General features: G+C 45.1%; 1 protein-coding gene across 1 annotated transcript in view; it reads right to left on the reverse strand.

The window, feature by feature from the left end:
• LOC138357498 (cAMP-dependent protein kinase catalytic subunit-like) overlaps positions 1-8561 on the reverse strand; it is a 22435-nt gene extending 13874 nt beyond the window's left edge. Inside the window, exons 1-2 of the mRNA XM_069314354.1 lie at positions 8445-8561; positions 554-658 (exon numbers count right to left, since the gene is read on the reverse strand). Of these exons, the coding sequence (XP_069170455.1) occupies positions 554-658; positions 8445-8561 (222 nt within the window). The remainder of the gene's footprint in view (positions 1-553; positions 659-8444) is intronic.
• Positions 8562-22451: the final 13890 nt, after the last annotated feature.

Genomic DNA, 22451 nt, shown 5'->3' on the forward strand with positions numbered 1-22451 from the left:
ATCAACCCCCCTCCCCCCCCCTGGGTGTTCTGAGACATGTTCTCACTACTGAAACTACTTTCGTATCGGAAAATTGATAAAATTTCCGTAATATCTAACTACCTAACGTTCAGTTAGACAGCTGCCTTAACAACCACGAATGTAATAAGGTGAATGATTGGAACCTTCTTGACAAAGGAACCAGTCAAGAAGGATTAGGATCACCAGTGATCCTAATGTTAAAATCCCTTGTGCTAGGAGACGAAGAAGGATAACAGCATCTTCATCAAGAGTGAAATAAGAAAAAGAAGAAAAAAGAAGAATTAGACAAGAATGAAGAAAGATATTCAACGCCACGGCAGTTTCTGAACCATCGCTCAGTGAAGCCTGATTTCATGCCTTGGGCTGATATGTCTCCTCTCCTCAAGTCCTATACCCTCTATAGGTATACTATAGTGGGTGTTACATTCATCTGGGCTTCAGGAAACTTGAACCGCGTACCCCGTGCCTGTGAGACCGAAACTCTATCGACCGAGCTATTTCTATAGCGTGTGTATTGTTCAACTACACCCACTTCCGCTCCCTCAATGGATATCTTGGCTATACATGTAGTACGGTCATTCATGGCCATATTCGTGAGCAGGGACTCAGTATCCAGAGAAGACGTCTCCGAAATAATCTATAAATCAAATCAACAAATTTAATCAGTGACTTAAATCCCACGAGTATGGAGTCGACAGTCTCTTAGTTTTGGGCATCGCTGTATTTCTTATCTTAGGGTATCGCTGTCTTAGCTTTGGGTATCGCTGTGTCCCTTGGCTTTGGGTATCGCTGTGTCCCTTGGCTTTGGGTATCGCTGTGTCCCTTGGCTTTGGGGTATCGCTGTGTCCCTTGGCTTTGGGGTATCGCTGTGTCCCTTGGCTTTGGGGTATCGCTGTGTCCCTTAGCCTTGGGGTATCGCTGCGTCCCTTAGCCTTGGGGTATCGCTGCGTCCCTTAGCCTTGGGGTATCGCTGTGTCCCTTAGCCTTGGGGTATCGCTGCGTCCCTTAGCTTTGGGGTATCGCTGCGTCCCTTAGCTTTGGGGGTATCGCTGCGTCCCTTAGCTTTGTGGGTATCGCTGCGTCCCTTAGCCTTGGGGTATCGCTGCGTCCCTTAGCTTTGGGGTATCGCTGCGTCCCTTAGCTTTGGGGTATCGCTGCGTCCCTTAGCTTTGGGGTATCGCTGTGTCCCTTAGCCTTGGGGTATCGCTGCGTCCCTTAGCCTTGGGGTATCGCTGCGTCCCTTAGCCTTGGGGTATCGCTGTGTCCCTTAGCCTTGGGGTATCGCTGCGTCCCTTAGCTTTGGGGTATCGCTGTGTCCCTTAGCCTTGGGGTATCGCTGCGTCCCTTAGCTTTGGGGTATCGCTGCGTCCCTTAGCTTTGGGGGTATCGCTGCGTCCCTTAGCTTTGTGGGTATCGCTGCGTCCCTTAGCTTTGGGGGTATCGCTGCGTCCCTTAGCTTTGGGGGTATCGCTGCGTCCCTTAGCTTTGGGGTATCGCTGTATTCCTTAGCTGTACACGGGTGTGGGTACCTGGATGATAGAGTTGGGTTTGCAGGTTTGTGGGTCTTCATGACCAAACCCTAGAAGAAGGGGTGTGGGAGGAGACTTGAAGGGAGGAGACGAGAGCCATTTCGACTTGATAATGATCCAGGACGGACCGAAACGTCGTCGTCGTAGTCTCATCTCCTAGTGTGTGGTTTGGTTATCGTATCTTCAGCCAAGTTATTGTGACTTATCGTCTCCTTGTGGGTCTTGACAGTTGCTCGAGTATGTACAGACTTGTTCTCTCCAGTAGCTTTTGGCAAGTGAAATCTATTTTTGTGTATTTGCAATTTAGGCCTTAAAATCATTAGAATCATTTTCTTTCCAAGCCTGAAATTTCTCACCATCCTGACACTTGAAAAGAAATGCATAATATTCAATAAAGCAAACATGTATGAAATTTACCTAGTTAATAAAATTTTATTTTTGAATAAAATGACATATATTGTATTGAAAAATGATTTTAGTAACCTGAATGTGTCAAATTATTTACTAGTCGTTAATTTCACTTACAGACAAATGCAAATTTAACGATGTGGAAGAGAGCGTTGAACGATTGCTCGATAAAATAATGCGTAAAAGTGCACATGCATGCAAATATCGCTCGTTAAGCCACCAGCTTAACGAGGGTTAAGGTGAGGTAAATGGGTGTTGTGGTGAAGGCCCCTAACAACCTCTAGAAGGTTGATAAGGGCCAAAATACCTGACGGACCACCGGCACGACTACATTAGTCCTGCGCATACTTAAGAACGCAAGTGTACTGTCGAATTGTGAAGTCATTTTCAGGTAACATTAACCATATTGGTTAGTTAGGAAGGGTCGTATTCCATCCCCTTTTGCCCACATCAACTCCCCCTCCCCCCTCTTCCCCTTCCATCTAACATTACCTTCCTACCCCCTCCCTCCCCCTGTCCCACATTTCCTTCCCCCCTCCCCCTGATATACCTCACTTGCCTCATTCCCCCTACCTCACCTCCCTAGCCTCTTCTCCCCTACCTCACCTCCCTAGCCTCTTCCCCCCTACCTCACCTCCCTAGCCTCTTCCCCCCTACCTCACCTCTTTACCTCACCTCCCTAGCCTACCTCTCCACACGTCAGCTGTCGCCGCCCTGCAGTTTGTGTTCGATAGTGAAGGTATTTACCCACCACGTTGCACGGGATAACAAGCCTTCCTAATTTAATGTGTGTTGGTTCTCCCCCTCGAAGCTGGAGTGAAGTTTCATTCAAAGCTGCGTGAATAATGGGGTGGGACTCCAGGAGCCCAAAGCACGCTTGTATGAGGGTGTAAATATTGATTGGATTGTGTTTGGGAGGGGTTTTGTGTCGGGTGGGGGGCGGGGGGAGGTTGTTTGTGGGGGTGGGAGGGGGGGGGGGCGTTTGAGTTGGGAGGGGGTATGGGTTACGAAGGAGGGCGTAGGTAGTTTTTTTATTCATTAATCAACTAGGGTGGAGTCTTCAAGTTCCTAGGGGGGGGGGTAATTATAGATTCATCAACTAGGATTCATCAAGTATTCACGTATTCACTTACGGAACTTCTACATCTTCCCTTTATTAAGGCAGTTTTGTCTGTATAAAACAGCTTACAAGCTTCGAAGCTTTGCAACATACTATTATTGCAGTTCTAGACAATCCCCTCCCCCCCCCCTTTGTGCTGCAAGGCTCATCAGCCGTTTTATAAATGTTAAGCCTCCACGATTTAAAAAAAAAGATGAACAGGTTTCGTAGGTGGAGACATAAGTTCTTGATAACTCATAGTCTTGTTAACGAGAGTTCGAGTCTGTGAGCTAGTAACTCGTCAATTTGGGTAGAGCTTGAATTGGAAGAGAAACAGGCGGTAAGTCAGGCCGTGATTCGACGTTTGTACAAAGTTGGAGTTTGTAGTGAGAAGAGGGAAAGGAAGACCAACAAACAGGTCGACATGGCAGCAAACACCACATTCTCTCGCTAAGATGGTGTGGTGATTTTCAACACACACATCGGGAACCATTCAAATAGCAACCGTTATTGACCAGATCATACATTAGAAGGTGAAAAGACGACGTCGTTTCGGTCCGTCCTGGACCATTCTCAAGTCGATTATCATTGTTCATTCTCAAACATTGTTCATTCTCATTCATTTAAACTATTGTTCATTCTCAAGTCACAATCGACTTGAGAATGGTCCAGGACGGACCGAAACGTCGTCGTCCCTTCACCTTCTAGTGTGTGGTCTGGTCAACATACTTCAGCCACGTTATTGTGACTCATCGCCTGCATAGCAACCATTATTGGGGTCAATACAGAGTACACAGGTGTGGGTTTCTTTCACCTGGAGTGTAAGGTGAGAGAGATGATACTGGAGAGCACAGGTGGCTGGTACACCTCCTTCCTTAGACAGCATCCTGCTAAACACACCGAAACTACGACGTTGGTACAACGTTCGAACAAGTTTTAACACATTAACCAGTTATAACAACCAATATAGCAAGTTGTAACAACGTTCTAATACGTCATAAATACGTTAAGCCAAGATGTAACAACTTTATTACAAGTTGTAACAACTTTATTACAAGTTGTAACAACTTTATTACAAGTTGTAACAACTTTATTACAAGTTGTAACAACTTTATTACAAGTTGTAACAAGCGGAAAATACACAGTTACGGTTTGTGTTTCCAAATATGGTATAATGCATGCTTGCAGCCAGGTATATCCATCAATATGACCACCGTTTAGAGACTATAGTGCTTAATTGACAGCTCCTAGTTCCTACAAGGTGGATATCCCTAGACACAATATTCAATCATCAAATCCCAAATCACATAGCCGGTGGCTGAGCGGATAGAACACTAGACGCGTGATCCTGTGGTCCCGGGTTCGATCCCGAGCGCCGGAAAGAAACAATGACAGTTTTTTTCACCCTGATGCCCCGGTTACCTAGCAGTAAATAGGTACCTGGGAGTTAGTTAGCTGTCATAGGCTGTTTCCTGGGGGTGGAGGCCTGGTCGAGGACCGGACCGCAGGAATACTAAGCCCCGAAATCATCTCAAGATATCCTCCCTATACAGGCATCAAGTGCCATTAAGGGACTTGACCAAAGACAAAGACTTAACCGATGATGCAGGAGTTTAGAAGGAGAGTTGTTAATATTTCCATTAGAAGTAAACGATGACACATTGGTAACATACTCGCTTGGCGAGCGATTTGGCCTAGGTTCGTATCCTGACCAAAGACAGTAGTCGCCGAATGTATGCTGAGGATTAGGTTCGTATCCTCGCGAAGTCCTTTCGGCCGAGGGGACTCGAAGCCAATCCTCAACTGCACGTTTCTGTTCTCATAGCAGTGATTGGATACCTGCTTGTTAAGCGATTGGAGGGTCGTATTCCAGGGGACAACTAGTGGAGTAAGATGTACCTTGAGACATATTTCCAGACATAGATTTGAAGATGGTCAGGTGAACTGTAAGTCAAATAGTGACTTGGGTAGATTTTAGTAAGTCAGTATTTGACACAATAAGTCTGTATTTGACTCGTGCGTCGCAAACCTGACAGCCCTTTGATTCGATGATGTGGTGTAATCAGGATAAAAACATTGTAGCAAACCATCCAATTGTAACTACTGAGTAATCAGTTATCAATAAGATTCTTGCCTTCGAAAAATTACATATAAATATAAATAAGTAATTTAAATAAACACATGCATCATCTAGACGACCAAGTCTGTGTTCAGAGATAATGAGTGTTCAATATTAATGTTGAGTTCATTATGCAGCAAGGTTAAGCGTTTACAGTGATCAACGAGGGGTAATTACTCATGTACCTGAATCTTTTCATTCTGATAATTGACTCGAATTAAGATTATCTTAAATCATCTTAATTACTAAATAGAAATTATGTATCGTTTAGTTTGAGAAGTGTGTGTTCTTTTCATTAGTAGTTTAGTGGGTGAAGAAACATGAAACTATTGTTTCACCCCACTACCACCACCCTAAACCTCTACCCACTACCCCCATCACCACCACTGCTAAGAATCAAGACCGTCACTACTCGGCTACACCAATCCCACCACTTCCACTCCCTCACGTTACAACCAACACTACTTTCTCAACAGTACCTACCACCACCACCACCACCACTACTCAACAACACGACTCTCAATCCACCAGCACTCCACCCCACCAGCACTCCACCCCACCAGCACTCCACCCCACCAGCACTCCACCCCACCAGCACTCCACCCCACTCCCCTATATTCTCTCACAGTTTTCACATACCCAAACAAATTCACTCTCATTCCCAAACTTCTGTAACAAAAATCACTGTATCCAAGCAATTTACCCAGGCCGTATAAATAAGTTCAACCCGCAGGGAAAACCCGCAAGGGACCACTACTTTGCCTAATTCTACAATCGCCGAACTAAAAAAATTAGCCCCATGAATGTTTTAACTCCGGGATGGTGTTGGTGATAAACAGGACAATGACTCTGCCCCCCTACGGCAGGCAAACGTGTTGTTATTGATGCTCTTCCGTTCTCCTCTGAGTAAAATATGCATTTTTTCGAGGGAGGAATGAGGGCAAAAATAAACTAGTTTCTCATATCAACTCTTGTGTTTGGATTTGCGCTGATTGGATGTACAGCACACAGGCACTGTGTGTGTGTGTGTGTGTGTGTGTGTGTGTGTGTGTGTGTGTGTGTGTGTGTGTGTGTGTGTGTGTGTGTGTGTGTTGAGTTATTAAGGTACATAACTTAAGAACTCAAGTACATTGAGTGGTTTAGGAAGACTCTTTAAAGGTGTGTTAAAGAGCTTATCTGGGTATGCATTGATTAGGTTAAATTTGTAGGTCAAACTTGTTGAAAGTTTTTTAATCTGAGTATTTTTTTTTATCACGCATGGTAGCACGCACACGCAAGTACATACAAGCACATGCTCACCGAGAATAGTGAACAAAGTAAGGCAAATGCAGATGAGGAGTCACAATACCGTGGATGAAAAATGTTGACCAAACCACGTACTAGAAAGTGAAGAGACGGCGACGTTTCGGCCCATCCTGGACCATTATCGACCTGATAATGCTCCAGAACGGACCGAAACCTCGTCGTCTCTTCACGTTCTAGTATGTGGTTTGGTCAACAAAGTAAGGAAACTGATCTCGGGTTGCTAATCTAGTACGCAAAGATGCCAGTCTAAAGAACGTTTGAGAAAGGTATCAGTTATACGGCTTACATTGTCCAGAAGTCAGTAGTCTCTTGCCTCCCTCTCTCCCTCACCGACCGCCTCCCTCACAGCCTCCCCATATACCTCCTCACACATCCTTCACAGTTAACTCCCTCCTACACACACGCATGAGGCCACTGCCAAATATTTCCCTCCTGCCCACAAATTTCACACTGTAGCCCCCTCGTCTCTGTGAAAAGTGAGAGACGTCGTTGGTGTATTCTCTCTCTCGTAGAGCAAGTCACCCTTACGTCCCATAAGTTCTCCCACCAAGAGTTCGCCCACTCCATCCCTAAGACACCCCACCCGAGTATCCCAGTATCCCTGGCTTAAGCTTGTGAGGTTAATGCTCTCGTATCAGTGAGTCGAAATATTAGTAACAGTGTGCTATGCACTTTTCCTGCCAGGCATCTCATTCAGTCTAATATTATTTCCCATATTGCGACAGTTTGTGAGGTTAATGCTCTCGTATCAGTGAGTCGAAATATTAGTAACAGTGTGCTATGCACTTTTCCTGCCAGGCATCTCATTCAATCTAATATTATTTCCCATATTGCGACAGTTTTGATATATCAACGCTCTCTGTAGCTCTGAATATATAAATATCCTCGCTTCCTGTCGGGAAGCGGAGTTTCAAGAGATCCATAGCCTTTAAGCACTCAGTGTATCAACCGATGTACATCTTGTAACCTTTAAATATATAATAAAGCACAAAAAAAGGAAGGGGGTGGTAGGAGAAAAGCACACAAACTGTATTGGAGGGGACCTAAACATTCCCTCTAATGTGTTGTGTGTGGTTTCCTCCGAGGCTAAGGGTCCCCTTCTTCCAGCCAGAGGTGGTACTCCCTTCCATATTAAATATATATATATATATATATATATATATATATATATATATATATATATATATATATATATATATATATATATATATATATATAAATAAATATAAAATTTAGTGTGAAGAGTCAGAGGATAGGCGATAATGTTCATAACTGTAAAGTTGCTTTTCACACAGAAGCAAAAAATACATTTTCGTGAGTGAAAAGGAGACGGCAGGCCAGTTCCCTACATGCACTATTGCTGGTCAGAGTGGAGATCTTCTCAGTTAACTTACCCTCCAGGAGATGACTCTAAGAATTATAATGAATCTGGTAAATACTTAATGCGGTTAGACATTTTAAGGTTAGAAGATCAACATAATTTGGCAGCAAACTGTGCTGCTGTAATTCTGTATAAAGTGTCAGATTTTCATTAATACAATTTTGTTGTCCAATTGTATTTAGTAATCATTTTTATTCCAGTATGACACAGTCCCATGTTTCAATAAAATATTCTTAAGGCTGGTTACAAAATGTCCTATTCATCAAAACAACTATATATAATTTTGTTACTGACTTTACCATATAATAAAATCTTCGAGGTTTTCTATTAAACAGAGCGTTCAAAATGTAAGTTGGCTGCATTAATTCAGTGCTACAATGCATACTAATTTGCAGTTTATTAACTCTCTAAATATTTACGTTTTCATGGCAACCTACGTTGTGCAACACGAAACATTTTTGGTTAGGAATCTGAACACGGATTCTTAGCTATGCAACGATGTTGCAAACGAAACGTGTGTTTTTTTAAATAAAGAACAGGTGATATTGCAGTAAGAGGCGCTTGCACTGCTAATTATATAACAAAAGGCTTTTCCTTTTTCTCCTGGGCTTGGAGATGCTGGGATCTCATCTTTCTCCTGGGCTTGAAGATGCGGGGGGTCTCATCTTTCTCCTGGGCTTGGAGATGCTGGGATCTCATCTTTCTCCTGGGCTTGAAGATGCTAGGATCTCATCTTTCTCCTGGGCTTGAAGATGCTGGGGGTCTCATCTTTCTCCTGGGCTTGAAGATGCTGGGATCTCATCTTTCTCCTGGGCTTGAAGATGCTGGGATCTCATCTTTCTCCTGGGCTTGGAGATGCTGGGATCTCATCTTTCTCCTGGGCTTGAAGATGCTGGGGTCTCATCTTCCTCTCTGGGCCTAGGGATGCTGAGGGTCTAATCTCCCTCTTGACTTTCGTATTGCCGCACCATCGTAAATGACATCTTACTGGTGTTGAGAGAATAAACTCGATAAAGAATTCAGGAAAATAGAGAATATATTTTCATTTTGACTGTCTCGCTTTTCTCTCCGTCTTCTCTTGAGTTTCTCTCTCAGGAGGCGGCAAGTCTCTAATTGATGTAAACCATTGTTTATTGTTTGGTTAACCCTTTGCTCGTTACTGTTTCGTCTCCTCCCCTTCTCTCCCCCTCTCTAATATCTCCCTTTCCCTCTCTAATATCTCCCTTTCGCTCTCTAATATCTCCCTTTCCCTCTCTAATATCTCCCTTTCCCTCTCTAATATCTCCCTTTCCCTCTCTAATATCTCCCTTTCCCTCTCTAATATCTCCCTTTCCCTCTCTAATATCTCCCTTTCCCTCTCTAATATCTCCCTTTCCCTCTCTAATATCTCCCTTTCCCTCTCTAATATCTCCCTTTCCCTCTCTAATATCTCCCTTTCCCTCTCTAATATCTCCCTTTCCCTCTCTAATATCTCCCTTTCCCTCTCTAATATCTCCCTTTCCCTCTCTAATATCTCCCTTTCCCTCTCTAATATCTCCCTTTCCCTCTCTAATATCTCCCTTTCGCTCTCTAATATCTCCCTTTCCCTCTCTAATATCTCCCTTTCCCTCTCTAATATCTCCCTTTCCCTCTCTAATATCTCCCTTTCCCTCTCTAATATCTCCCTTTTCCTCTCTAATATCTTCCTTCTCCTTTATTCTCTCTCCGTCTCATTTTCTCTTCTGTTATTCATCTTTTTCCCTCCATCGCAGTATTTGTATTTTACTCTATTCCTTCTATTAACTTTCTCTTCTTCTTTCAATCTCTCCATCACTCTCCCTCTATCCTTTCCCATATATTCAATCTCCTCTATTCTTTCCTACTTCTCTCTCTCTCTCTCTCTCTCTCTCCCCTTCAATCGCTTCTCTACCTATCTGAGGTGGCCTTTTCACAATTAAAGAAACATCAGGATGAGACACGGCTCTATTTACAGTGTTTGATAATTAGATAGCCCAGTGATTGTCTGAATTTATAGAGTCCTTTCAAGCTAAATGCTATCTGCAAATAGCAAATAGTAATAGTACTCCGAGTATTTATTATATATAAGCTTGTGTGGTAAAGGCAGTTAGTCCCCAGTCAAGAGCTCCTGATGGGGCATACAGTCCCCCCCAGTCAAAATTTTTTTGCAACAATGCAATTTCGTCAGAAGAAAACGAAGAATTCCCCGAGAAACAAGATAAATGTGAACGCACTTCGTAATAATTAAGAAGACAACTTGAGGGATGGAACAGACAGCTGCGAGCTGTTTCTTAGCAAATTAGTTGGAGGCACGAGTCATTGCGAACAGTTACGTCTATCATGCAGATAAATCACCCTTTCTTATTAGCCAAGCTTTCAGAGCTTAGAAAGAAATATTCTTTCTGCCTTTCCCTAGCCAAAAGGAGAACGAGAAATTAACTAGCATTCCCAGGTTTAATTCCCAGTCGTAATACTCCAGGTAGGAGAGACGCCCCGCCAAGTATATCCTTCACGGTAAAAGTGAGCATGATAATTATGTATTATAATTGGCACTACCTCCCCCTCTCCCTGCCTTGCACCACCTCCCCCTCTCCCTGCCTTGCACCACCTCCCCTCTCCCTGCCTTGCACCACCTCCCCTCTCCCTGCCTTGCACCACCTCCCCCTCTCCCTGCCTTGCACCACCTCCCCTCTCCCTGCCTTGCACCACCTCCCCTCTCCCTGCCTTGCACCACCTCCCCTCTCCCTGCCTTGCACCACCTCCCCTCTCCCTGCCTTGCACCACCTCCCCCTCTCCCTGCCTTGCACCACCTCCCCTCTCCCTGCCTTGCACCACCTCCCCTCTCCCTGCCTTGCACCACCTCCCCCTCTCCCTGCCTTGCACCACCTCGTTAGAAACCTTGAATGAGGGTCTGTGTGTGGGTGGAGAACCGAAGGCCCTAAACAATGGGACCCGGGGATGTGCCAGGTTGTGCAGAGCGGGTAGAGGCTGACGATAACCGTAAGATAACAGGTGGGAAGAATACGAGATAACACTTATTAAAAGGAAGCAGGAGAACAATGACAAACGCACTCGGAAAGGGCATGCAAAGGCGAGGAAATATGACCCAGCGAATGAAAGGTTCTTGGTGATATATTTAGTAATTAGAGCAAATGTTATATATTTATATATTTTTATGTTTCTGATGATAAACGCTTTCGAATCCAAATACTCATCCACAGACTATGTTCACCCTCAGCATGGCTCTGGCCTCTGGCCGTTTCTCTGGCCTAAACAGGCCAAAGAAACGGTTCCGATTAATAACGGCCCCAGCCAACGGGTAATTGGCTTGTGTGTGTGTGTTTTGATGGACGGGGAGCGTGTGTTGCTATCTTATTGACTGGCGTGTGTTGCTATCTTATTGACTGGCGTGTGTTGCTATCTTATTGACTGGCGTGTGTTGCTATCTTATTGACTGGCGTGTGTTGCTATCTTATTGACTGGCGTGTGTTGCTATCTTATTGACTGGCGTGTGTTGCTCTCTTATTGACTGGCGTGTGTTGCTATCTTATTGACTGGCGTGTGTTGCTATCTTATTGACTGGCGTGTGTTGCTATCTTATTGACTGGCGTGTGTTGCTATCTTATTGACTGGCGTGTGTTGCTATCTTATTGACTGGCGTGTGTTGCTATCTTATTGACTGGCGTGTGTTGCTATCTTATTGACTGGCGTGTGTTGCTATCTTATTGACTGGCGTGTGTTGCTATCTTATTGACTGGCGTGTGTTGCTATCTTATTGACTGGCGTGTGTTGCTATCTTATTGACTGGCGTGTGTTGCTATCTTATTGACTGGCGTGTGTTGCTATCTTATTGACTGGCGTGTGTTGCTATCTTATTGACTGGCGTGTGTTGCTATCTTATTGACTGGAATACAGCAATTAATCGCTTGACGAGCGTACGGTGAAAAATTCCACCTGCACGACAATCGTGCAGTGAAACTTGGATGAATAGAGCTAATGATTTGACTCGTAATCACATTCATCGTTTTGGCTTTGATGACTTTTATGTAATTGGCTTTTATATAGTGTGGGTACTATGCGCACAGCAACTTGGTACTTTTATAATAATAATAAAAATAATAATGTCAGCCTGTACATTAAGTAATGATAATGTCTTCAACCAGCCTCCACAGGGTTCTTGAACGGTAAGTTTCAATGGATCGACAGTGCTGCGTAAACTCCAGTTACCATAAAGGTATTTATAATGTGTGGGGAACATGCCGGGTACCAAATTGGGTTTCCTCCTCATATCAGTAATTTGATTCATTTTTTATCTTGCTAAATTGGGAGGGCGTTAATTGTGTAAATTTGCGATTATTTTCTTATGTTTAATTAACAAGGTGTGCAACATATACATGGAATATACCTCCTCGTGCGTGCAACATATACATGGAATATACCTCCTCGTGCGTGCAACATATACATGGAATATACCTCCTCGTGCGTGCAACATATACATGGAATATACCTCCTCGTGCGTGCAACATATACATGGAATATACCTCCTCGTGCGTGCAACATATACATGGAATATACCTCCTCGTGCGTGCAACATATACATGGAATATACCTCCTCATGCGTGCAACATACCTCGTGTGTGTAGCATACAAAGAGACCTAGAACGTAATACGAGTTAAAAGATATATTTCAAAGAGCAATGCGAAATAACCTTAAGAAATAACCAGTGACCAAGAAGTCTCGTGAACTATATGATTGGCCTTAAATACCTCCTAATGGCCAGTTTCAATCCTGAGTGGAAATTGACTTCATTCAGCGCGTTGGCAGAGAAATTGGCTTCCACACAATGGCTTGATCCATGACTGGGCTTCCGGTAAAGCACAGTTCCACCAATTAGTTGATCTTAATGTCTCCTTTCTCATCGGGTATTATTATTATTCCTATTTTGTATTACTTTATTCCATTTCTCATTTGTCTTTCAGGGTTCTGATCGCGTAATGGTTTCCTTATGCGTCTTATGGAGAGTTATGAGGTCATATATAAAATGATGGAATGATGTGATATTTGTCATATATCCCAAGGTAGGGTAAATTGTAGTGAATTGTCATGTATCCCAAAGTGGTAATTTGTGGTGTGTCACATATCCCAAGATGGGATAGCTTTCTGAATATTCTCATAGAATATATCCCAAATTGGTTGGTTAACAATTCGGTATTTTGCCATATATCCCAACTAGGGATAACGTGCTGCAAATTATAATATATCCCAAATAATTGTTAGAGTTTTAAAGTTTCGCTCGATTTAATCACACTCGTTATTTCTTTGTTTGCCTAAATTATTGTTTTAATTTAGGCCTCCAAATGGGTTCCGGTATTGGGAAGGGGATAGGGGGGGGGGGGGTGGATGACAGCTAAATATGGTTTCTGAATTGGTGGGGTGTGAGGGGGGGGGAAGGGCTGTGTTGTCCCTGAATGGATGAAGTGGTATGGTAATACAATGGTCCCTGGTTGGGTGGGGGTCGAGGGACGGTTTTGGTGTCCCTGGTTGGGGTTGAGGGGGTGGATAGACGAAGGGGATGGATAGACGAGGGGGTGGATAGACCAAGAGGTGGGTGGAGGTTATGGTAATGAAATAATCCAACCTGATTTCAGGGGAAAAAAGCAAAGCAAAACAAATCAAATAAAGGAATAGTATGCGATTACGAACAACTTTTTAGATTAATTACTTTTAGATTAAATTACCTTTCCATTAAAAATCAATCTGGAGGCATTACTACATGCTAGAAGCAATAAACCAATTAAGAAACACTTAGAAAAAATCACTAGCAGATGGCATGTCGTTCCTCCCTGGTCGTGGAACCTCATAGGGACGAAGGAATGAGTCAACGCAACGACGGAAATGGGACGACTAAGGGGATGAAGAAGAAGAAAGGACGAAGAATGTGATACGAAAGCGAGGAAGGATAAATAAAAAAGATGGATGGAAGGGGGAGAGAGAGAAGGATGGAGAACAGTGCATACGATACACACACATTCTCTTGATCAATTTATTTAAATTGTGTTCTCCCTAAACATTTTTCCTTGTTTATAAATGTCTCTTGGTGGTACTTCTTCTCTGGTGGCCTTTTAAGGGCTATACGGTCATATTGGCTAACTGTTTCTCACTCGTTTCTTTTGTCTGCCTCTTTAGTCTCTGTTGTCTGCCTCTTTAGTCTCTGTTGCCTGCCTCTTTAGTCTCTGTTGTCTGCCTCTTTAGTCTCTGTTGCCTGCCTCTTTAGTCTCTGTTGCCTGCCTCTTTAGTCTCTGTTGTCTGCCTCTTTAGTCTCTGTTGCCTGCCTCTTTAGTCTCTGTTGCCTGCCTCTTTAGTCTCTGTTGCCTGCCTCTTTAGTCTCTGTTGCCTGCCTCTTTACTCTCTGTTGTCTGCCTCTTTACTCTGTTGTCTGCCTCTTTACTCTCTGTTGTCTGCCTCTTTACTCTCTGTTGTCTGCCTCTTTACTCTCTGTTGTCTGCCTCTTTAGTCTCTGTTGTCTGCCTCTTTAGTCTCTGTTGCCTGCCTCTTTAGTCTCTGTTGCCTGCCTCTTTAGTCTCTGTTGTCTGCCTCTTTAGTCTCTGTTGCCTGCCTCTTTAGTCTCTGTTGCCTGCCTCTTTAGTCTCTGTTGCCTGCCTCTTTAGTCTCTGTTGCCTGCCTCTTTAGTCTCTGTTGCCTGCCTCTTTAGTCTCTGTTGTCTGCCTCTAAAGAATAAAAATACTCGAATAGAGATAAAATATGAGATGTAGACAAGATTCGCCTTTCATACTGTACTGTTTTACAGTGCTGTGGTGGACACTAATCCTCCTCCCCCCCGGTGCTATGGTGGACACTAACCCTCCTTTCCCCCGGTGCTGTGGTGGACACTAACCCTCCCCCCTCCCGGTGCTGTGGTGGACACTAACCCCCTCCCCCCCCGGTGCTGTGGTGGACAGCACCTGACTCATGGAATTCAATATTCATAAAGAAATATAGAGTACCAGTAGCGAGAGCACTCAGCGTAATATGGAGAAAGAGCCTGGATACAGGGAAGATACCAGCAGCACTTAAATCTGCAGATATAGCTCCCTTGCACAAGGGGGGGGGGGGAGTAAAGCCTTGGCAACAAATTATAGGCCAGTTGCACTAACATCACACATAATAAGTGTTTGAAAGAGTGATTAGGAATCAAATTTCTAGTTTTATGGAAAACAATGAATTGCCCAATCCAGGAGAACATGGATTTAGAGCGGGAAGATCCTGTCTGTCACAGTTACTCAACCACTATGACAAAATCACAGAAGCCCTAGAAGAAAAGCAAAATGCAGATGTTGTATACACAGACTTTGCAAAGGCGTTCGACAAATGTGACCATGGGGTGATAGCTCACAAAAGGAGGTCAATGGGAATAACTGGAAAAGTAGGACGCTGGATACTCAATTTCCTGTCGAACAGAACACAGAGTAACAGTCAATCAGATAAAATAGTCCAAGCGATGTTAAAAGCTCTGTACCTCAAGGTACAGTCCTTGCACCGCTACTGTTCCTTATTCTCATATCTGATATAGACAAAAATACACGCCACAGCTTCGTGTCGTCCTTTTGCAGATGACACAAAAATCAGCATGAAAATTACCTCTGCTGAATACATTGAAAAACTACAAGCAGATGTCAACAAAGTTTTCGATTGGGCAGCAGAAAATAACATGATGTTTAACAGTGATAAATTTCAGGTACTCAGGTACGGCAAAAATGAGGATCAGAAACATAATACAGGGTACAAAACACAATCGAATCTTCCCATAGTAGAAAAACAGCATGTGAAGGATTTGGGAATAATGATGTCCGACGACCTAACGTTTAGGGAGCATAACCAAGCAAATATCGCGTCAGCCAGAAAAAATGATCGGATGGATTACAAGAACTTTCAAATCCAGGGATCCCATGACAATGGTTGTACTCTTCAAGTCACTTGTGTTGTCCCGTCTCGAGTACTCCTCAGTACTCACTTCCCCCTTTCAGAGCAGGAGAGATTGCTGAAATAGAGGGAATACAGAGAACATATACGGCACGTATAGACGAGATAAAACACCTAAATTATAGGGATCGTCTCAAAGACCTCCATATGTACTCTCTAGAAAGGAGACGAGAGAGATACCAAATAATATACACATGGAAAATACTGGAGGGCCAGGTCCCAAATCTACACAGTAAAATAACAACGTACTGGAGTGAACGATATGGAAGAAAATGCAAGATTGAACCAGTGAAGAGCAGAGGTGCCATAGGCACAATCAGAGAGCACTGTATAAACATCAGAGGTCCACGGATGTTCAACGTCCTCCCAGCGACTATAAGAAATATTGCCGGAACAACCGTGGACATCTTCAAGAGAAAACTGGACTGTTTTCTAAGAGAAGTTCCGGATCAGCCGGGCTATGGTGGGTATGTGGCCCTGCGGGCCGCTCCAAGCAACAGCCTGGTGGACCAAACTCTCACAAGTCAAGCCTGGCCTCGGGCCGGGCTTGGGGAGTAGAAGAACTCCCAGAACCCCATCAACCAGGTATCAAGGAGGGCACTAACCCTCCCCCCCCCCCGGTGCTGTGGTGGGCACTAACCCTCCCCCCCCCGGTGCTGTGGTGGGCACTAACCCTCCCCCCCGGTGCTGTGGAGGGCACTAACCCTCCCCCCCCCGGTGCTGTTGTGGGCACTAACCCTCCCCCCCCCCGGTGCTGTGGTGGGCGCTAACCCTCCCCCCCCGGTGCTGTGGTGGGCACTAACCCTCCCTCCCCCGGTGCTGTGGTGGACACTAACCCTCCCCCCCGGTGCTGTGGTGGGCACTAACCCTCCCCCCCGGTGCTGTGGTGGACACTAACCCTCCTCCCCACGGTGCTGTGGTGGACACTAACCCTCCCCCCCCCCCCCCGGTGCTGTGGTGGACACTAACCCTCCCCCCCCGGTGCTGTGGTGGGCACTAACCTTCCCCCCCGGTGCTGTGGTGGACACTAACCCTCCTCCCCACGGTGCTGTGGTGGACACTAACCCTCCCCCCCCCCGGTGCTGTGGTGGACACTAACCCTCCCCCCCCCGGTGCTGTGGTGGGCACTAACCCTCCCCCCCGGTGCTGTGGTGGGCACTAACCCTCCCCCCCCACGGTGCTGTGGTTGGCACTAACCCTCCCCCCACGGTGCTGTGGTGGGCACTAACCCTCCCCCCCACGGTGCTGTGGTGGGCACTAACCCTCCCCCCACGGTGCTGTGGTGGGCACTAACCCTCCCCCCCACGGTGCTGTGGTGGGCACTAACCCTCCCCCCCACGGTGCTGTGGTGGGCACTAACCCTCCCCCCACGGTGCTGTGGTGGGCACTAACCCTCCCCCCCACGGTGCTGTGGTGGGCACTAACCCTCCCCCCACGGTGCTGTGGTGGGCACTAACCCTCCCCCCCCACGGTGCTGTGGTGGGCACTAACCCTCCCCCCACGGTGCTGTGGTGGGCACTAACCGTCCCCCCCACCGGTGCTGTGGTGGGCACTAACCCTCCCCCCCCCGGTGCTGTGGTGGACACTAACCCTCCCCCCTACGGTGCTGTGGTGGGCACTAACCCTCCCCCCCCCGGTGCTGTGGTGGACACTAACCCTCCCCCCCCCCCGGTGCTGTGGTGGGCACTAACCCTCCCCCCCCCAGTGCTGTGGTGGACACTAACCCTCCCCCCCCCCCGGTGCTGTGGTGGACACTAACCCTCCCCCCCCCCCGGTGCTGTGGTGGGCACTAACCCTCCCCCCCCCGGTGCTGTGGTGGGCACTAACCCTCCCCCCCACGGTGCTGTGGTGGACACTAACCCCCCCCCCCGGTGCTGTGGTTGACACTAACTCCCCCCCCCCCCGGTGCTGTGGTGGACACTAAACCCCCCCCCCCATGGTGCTGTGGTGGACACTAACCCCCCCCCGGTGCTGTTGTGGACACTAAACCCCCCCCCCCATGGTGCTGTGGTGGACACTAAAACGCCCCCCCCCCCCATGGTGCTGTGGTGGACACTAAACCCCCCCCCCCCTGGTGCTGTGGTGGACACTGATAAGCCCCACGGTTGTCCCCGCTGTGTGAACACGATTGGGGACAGGTGGGAGGAAGTATAAAAAATTATTTATCGAGCTTTGATTATTATAAATACCTTTTAATCATGGGTGCATGTTGTGGTGTTGGGGGGAGGGGGGGGGGAAGTGGGATTGTGTGGCCATTTGTGATTGTACTCACCTAGTTGTGTTTGCGGGGGTTGAGCTTTGGCTCTTTGGTCCCGCCTCTCAACTGTCAATCAACTGGTGTACAGGTTCCTGAGCCTACTGGGCTCTATCATATCTACACTTGAAACTGTGTATGGAGTCAGCCTCCACCACATCACTGCCTGATGCATTCCATTTATTAACTACTTTGACACTGAAAAAATCTTTCTAACGTCTTTGTGGCTCATTTGGGTATTAAATTTCCACCTGTGTCCCCTTGTTCGGGGAGCCGGTCGGCCGAGCGGACAGCACGCGGGACTTGTGATCCTATGGTCCTGGGTTCGATCCCAGGCGCCGGCGAGAAACAATTGGCAGAGTTTCTTTCACCCTATGCCCCTGTTACCTAGCAGTAAATTAGGAACCTGGGTGTTAGTCACCTGTCACGGGCTGCTTCCTGGGGGTGGAGGCCTGGTCGAGGACCGGGCCGCGGGGACACTAAAAAAGCCCCAAAATCATCTCAAGATATAACCTCCCTCCCGTGCTGAAGAGTTTGTCGTTGTCCATTCTGTCAATTCCCATTAGAATTTTGTAGGTGGTTATCATGTCTCCCCTTACTCTTCTGTTTTCCAGGGACGTGAGGTTCAACTCTTTTAGCCTTTCCTTGTAGCTCATTCCTTTCAGTTCTGGGACGAGCCTGGTGGCATACCGCTGAATTTTCTTTGTGTAGTGTTTAACTAGGTATGGACTCCAGGCTAGTGCTGCATATTCCAGGATTGGTCTGACATAAGTCGAATACAGGGTCCTGAACGATTCCTTACACAAGTTTCTAAAGGCAGTTCTTATGTTGGACAACCTGGCAATGGGCTAGGACCCTCCCCCCCCTCCATCCTACTTGTAATTACCTAAGTGTAGTTACAGGATGAGAGCTACGCTCGTGGTGTCCCGTCTTCCCAGCACTCATTGTCATATAACGTTTTGAAACTGTGTACGACCTACCGTGCTTGTGAGGCTGTGTGCGCAGATGTGTTTATTTTGTGCTGCTGTGTGTGTGTGTGTGTGTGTGTGTGTGTGTGTGTGTGTGTGTGTGTGTGTGTGTGTGTGTGTGTGTGTGTGTGTGTGTGTGTACGCACATGTACACTAGTGCGCGTGCGCGCCTGGGTTTGGCAATAATTTGAGCAAATACATATTTGTTCGTCAAATTTGCTTTGGTATGGTTCCAAATCTGTCACAACATGTTTGTGCATGTTTTGCCTTCACTATATATTGAAATTCAGTTAAGCCTTTTCAACAGGCAACATAATTGCCAGAATTATATCGAATCAAAATAATAGAATGCAATTCAATATGAATGGAAGAACTCTAGTTGAAATTGCATAGTGTTTATAGAAACCTTTTTTCACGTCCAGTATTATTATGAATCGACTTAAAATCAAAATATACTGTAGGCGTAAACGTAACTGTTATTCTTTAAGAATTGACTTTAAATAAGTTTATTTAGGTAAAATGCACACAAAGGAATGAAGTAGCTCAAGCTTTCTCAAAGACGTATGCATTCGTAAGTACTGATTATATGAAAACAATTTATATAGATTATGAATAAGACTTTGTGACGTATTCACAGATGCGAGTACCTAAGATAAGATCGATTTTGGTGTTGAAATTGCGTAGTTTTGTGTCATTTTGCCAGAGCCTTGTAGAGTGTACAGCTCGAGCCTCGGGATCATTTTAGGAGGGTGGTGAACGAGGAGACTCGCCTGGAGAGAATTTATCACCTTATAACACAAGTAATTTCCCAGGCGAGTGCTGATATAATCAATGGTAACGGCGCTTGTATTCAACACCGCCGTGTGACAGCTTTGTCGATGGTCTATTAGCAGAAGAAATAATGGGTGTTATTATATCTTGTTCGTACATCGTTCATGGGTATAATTTCCGTCTTATGAGCTGTGTAAGACATTAGTTTGGTGGTTGTTGCCCTGTTGTTGAGTGAGGCGCTGCGCTACTTTGCGTTAATTGATCAACTTTAAAGTAGTATTTATTATGCTTTGTTCAGAACTACTCAAACATTCACAGGCTCGATCACCCCCAACACGGAATTCGTAACAGTACTTCCAACTTCGACTGTGTTAGGCAAGTTGTCACTGTTGGAGTTAACTTTGAGGAGTCTTTGAGGACTTGGGTGAACTTGAAACACTAATGAAGGCTTTGATGCAGAGATTATCAGGCCTTCTGCCCCCACGGGTAATATACAGGGCTGCCAGTGGGCGAGAAGACACATACATACACGCAGGAGTGTACCTGTGTCAAACATTCACTACAGTCTCCGTGGTGTAGTGGTAAGACACTCGCCTGGCGTTCCGCGAGCGCTATGTCATGGGTTCGTATCCTGGCCGGGGAGGATTTACTGGGCGCAATTCCTTAACTGTAGCCTCTGTTTAACGCAACAGTAAAATGTGTACTTGGATGAAAAAACGATTCTTCGCGGCAGGGGATCGTATTCCAGGGACCATAGAATTAAGGACTTGCCCGAAACGCTACGCGTACTAGTGGCTGTACAAGAATGTAACAACTCTTGTATATATCTCAAAAAAAAAAAAAAAAAAAAACAAAAAACAAAAAAAAAAAAAAAAAAAAAAAATGCTTTAGCGGACACAAAATGCGCGCCAAAATTGCAGTACATGTATGCCCAGAAATGTCACTCTACTCTTTAAGTTTAGCATTTCTTTTGTTAACTATTTTATCTCTTTTGTTTGTATATGCTTCATATCTCAGAAATTATTTTTTTATTCAGCAGGAAGCCGGTTTGGTAAAGCTAATCTTATCCTCGGATGCTGCGAACGAGTGAGATTGTACTCGCTCGGTTACATCAAAATCGCTTCTTCAAACCCTGAAGGTTTCCGGGTGTTTCTAAATATCGTTTGTGCGATATTTGCTGATAGTTTATTAATCTAATAAAACTGGACGATATACCTCAAAGATTGTCGAGGACATCTAGGATGTTGTTTACTTAAGCATTCCATTCTCCGTCAGAGTAATTATTTGGATGACTTCCACTAATTAAGATTTGATTAGTTTTATCCTATTTGAATTACTTTTGAGGCTTTAGTTACTGCATTTTGTATCAGTATTATCTGATTTTTATTATATTTTTTTCCTCATATAGATTTATTTTACTTTATTGCGTTTATTCAGTGCCAGTGACCACACATGTTGTTGTGAGGGATAAATTGAATCGCAATCAATCAACTATATGCTCGGTTTTACTGATTTGCCAGATATATTGTGGAGTTTGCCCTCCCCGAAACCTCTTTGGCTTTGTCAACTGGACAACTGGACATCATTTTGGCTTCTCTCTTTCTCTCTGGCTTCTCTCTCTCTCTCTCTCTGGCTTCTCTTTTCTCTTGCTTCTGTCTTTCTCTTGCTTCTGTCTTTCTCTTGCTTTTCAATTTCTCTTGCTTCTGCCTTCTCTTGCTTTTGTCTTTCTCTGGCTTCTCTTTCTTTCTGGCCTCCTCCCTCTTTCTCTGGCCCTCTCTCCTCTCTCTGGGCCCCCCTTGCCCCTGTCTTCCCCTCCTCTCTCTCTTCCCCTCTCTGTGCTCCCTCCTCCTCTCTCTTCCCCTCTCTGTGCTCCCTCCTCCTCTGCCCCCTCCCCCTCCTCCACCCACCTCTATTTCATAGCCAAGCGTGTATGCATGCATATTTCAGTTAACTACGTCAATATAAAAATTTCTATATACGCAATTATTATTTTTGTTACATGTTCATGTGTGTAAAAAGGTCACGTATGCTTATAACCGGTGAGCGTAATTGGTAATCCAATGTGTGTGTAAATAGGCAGTGACACAAGTCAACTGGCAGCGGTATATTTTATTAAATTGTATTTTATTTATAATTATTTACACCACCAGACGCGAGAGTTATCATACAACCGAGTTTCTGCCCGAAACGCTGCGCGTACTAGTGGCTTTACAAGATTGTAATTACTATCCTATGTATTCTCACAATCCCAATGTGTACCTTCTTGTATATAAATAAATAAATAAATTAATTAATAAATAAACCAGTCATATCTGGCTGGCTGTAGAGGGATTCTTGGATACTTTTTTGTCAGGGATCCAAAGTATTTTTGTCATGGTTTTAATATTTCTGTATACACGTGTCCACTTTTTTTTGTTTTTGGTTAAAGTGTTGGCTATTTTTTGTTTTTCATGTATCTATAGTTAGTCAAGTGGTATAGTGTCAAGTGTTCTTATGGGTCCTGGTGATGGTGTCCCCATACTTGGTGGAGCGTTTAGGCAACGCTGGAGTAATGTTTTCAACGTTGTTATATCAACGCTATTTTCTTAGATTTTTCCCAGCCTGGTTAGAGCAACGTT

Source organism: Procambarus clarkii, chromosome 78 (genome assembly GCF_040958095.1).
Source record: "Procambarus clarkii isolate CNS0578487 chromosome 78, FALCON_Pclarkii_2.0, whole genome shotgun sequence".
Lineage (NCBI taxonomy): Eukaryota > Metazoa > Arthropoda > Malacostraca > Decapoda > Cambaridae > Procambarus > Procambarus clarkii.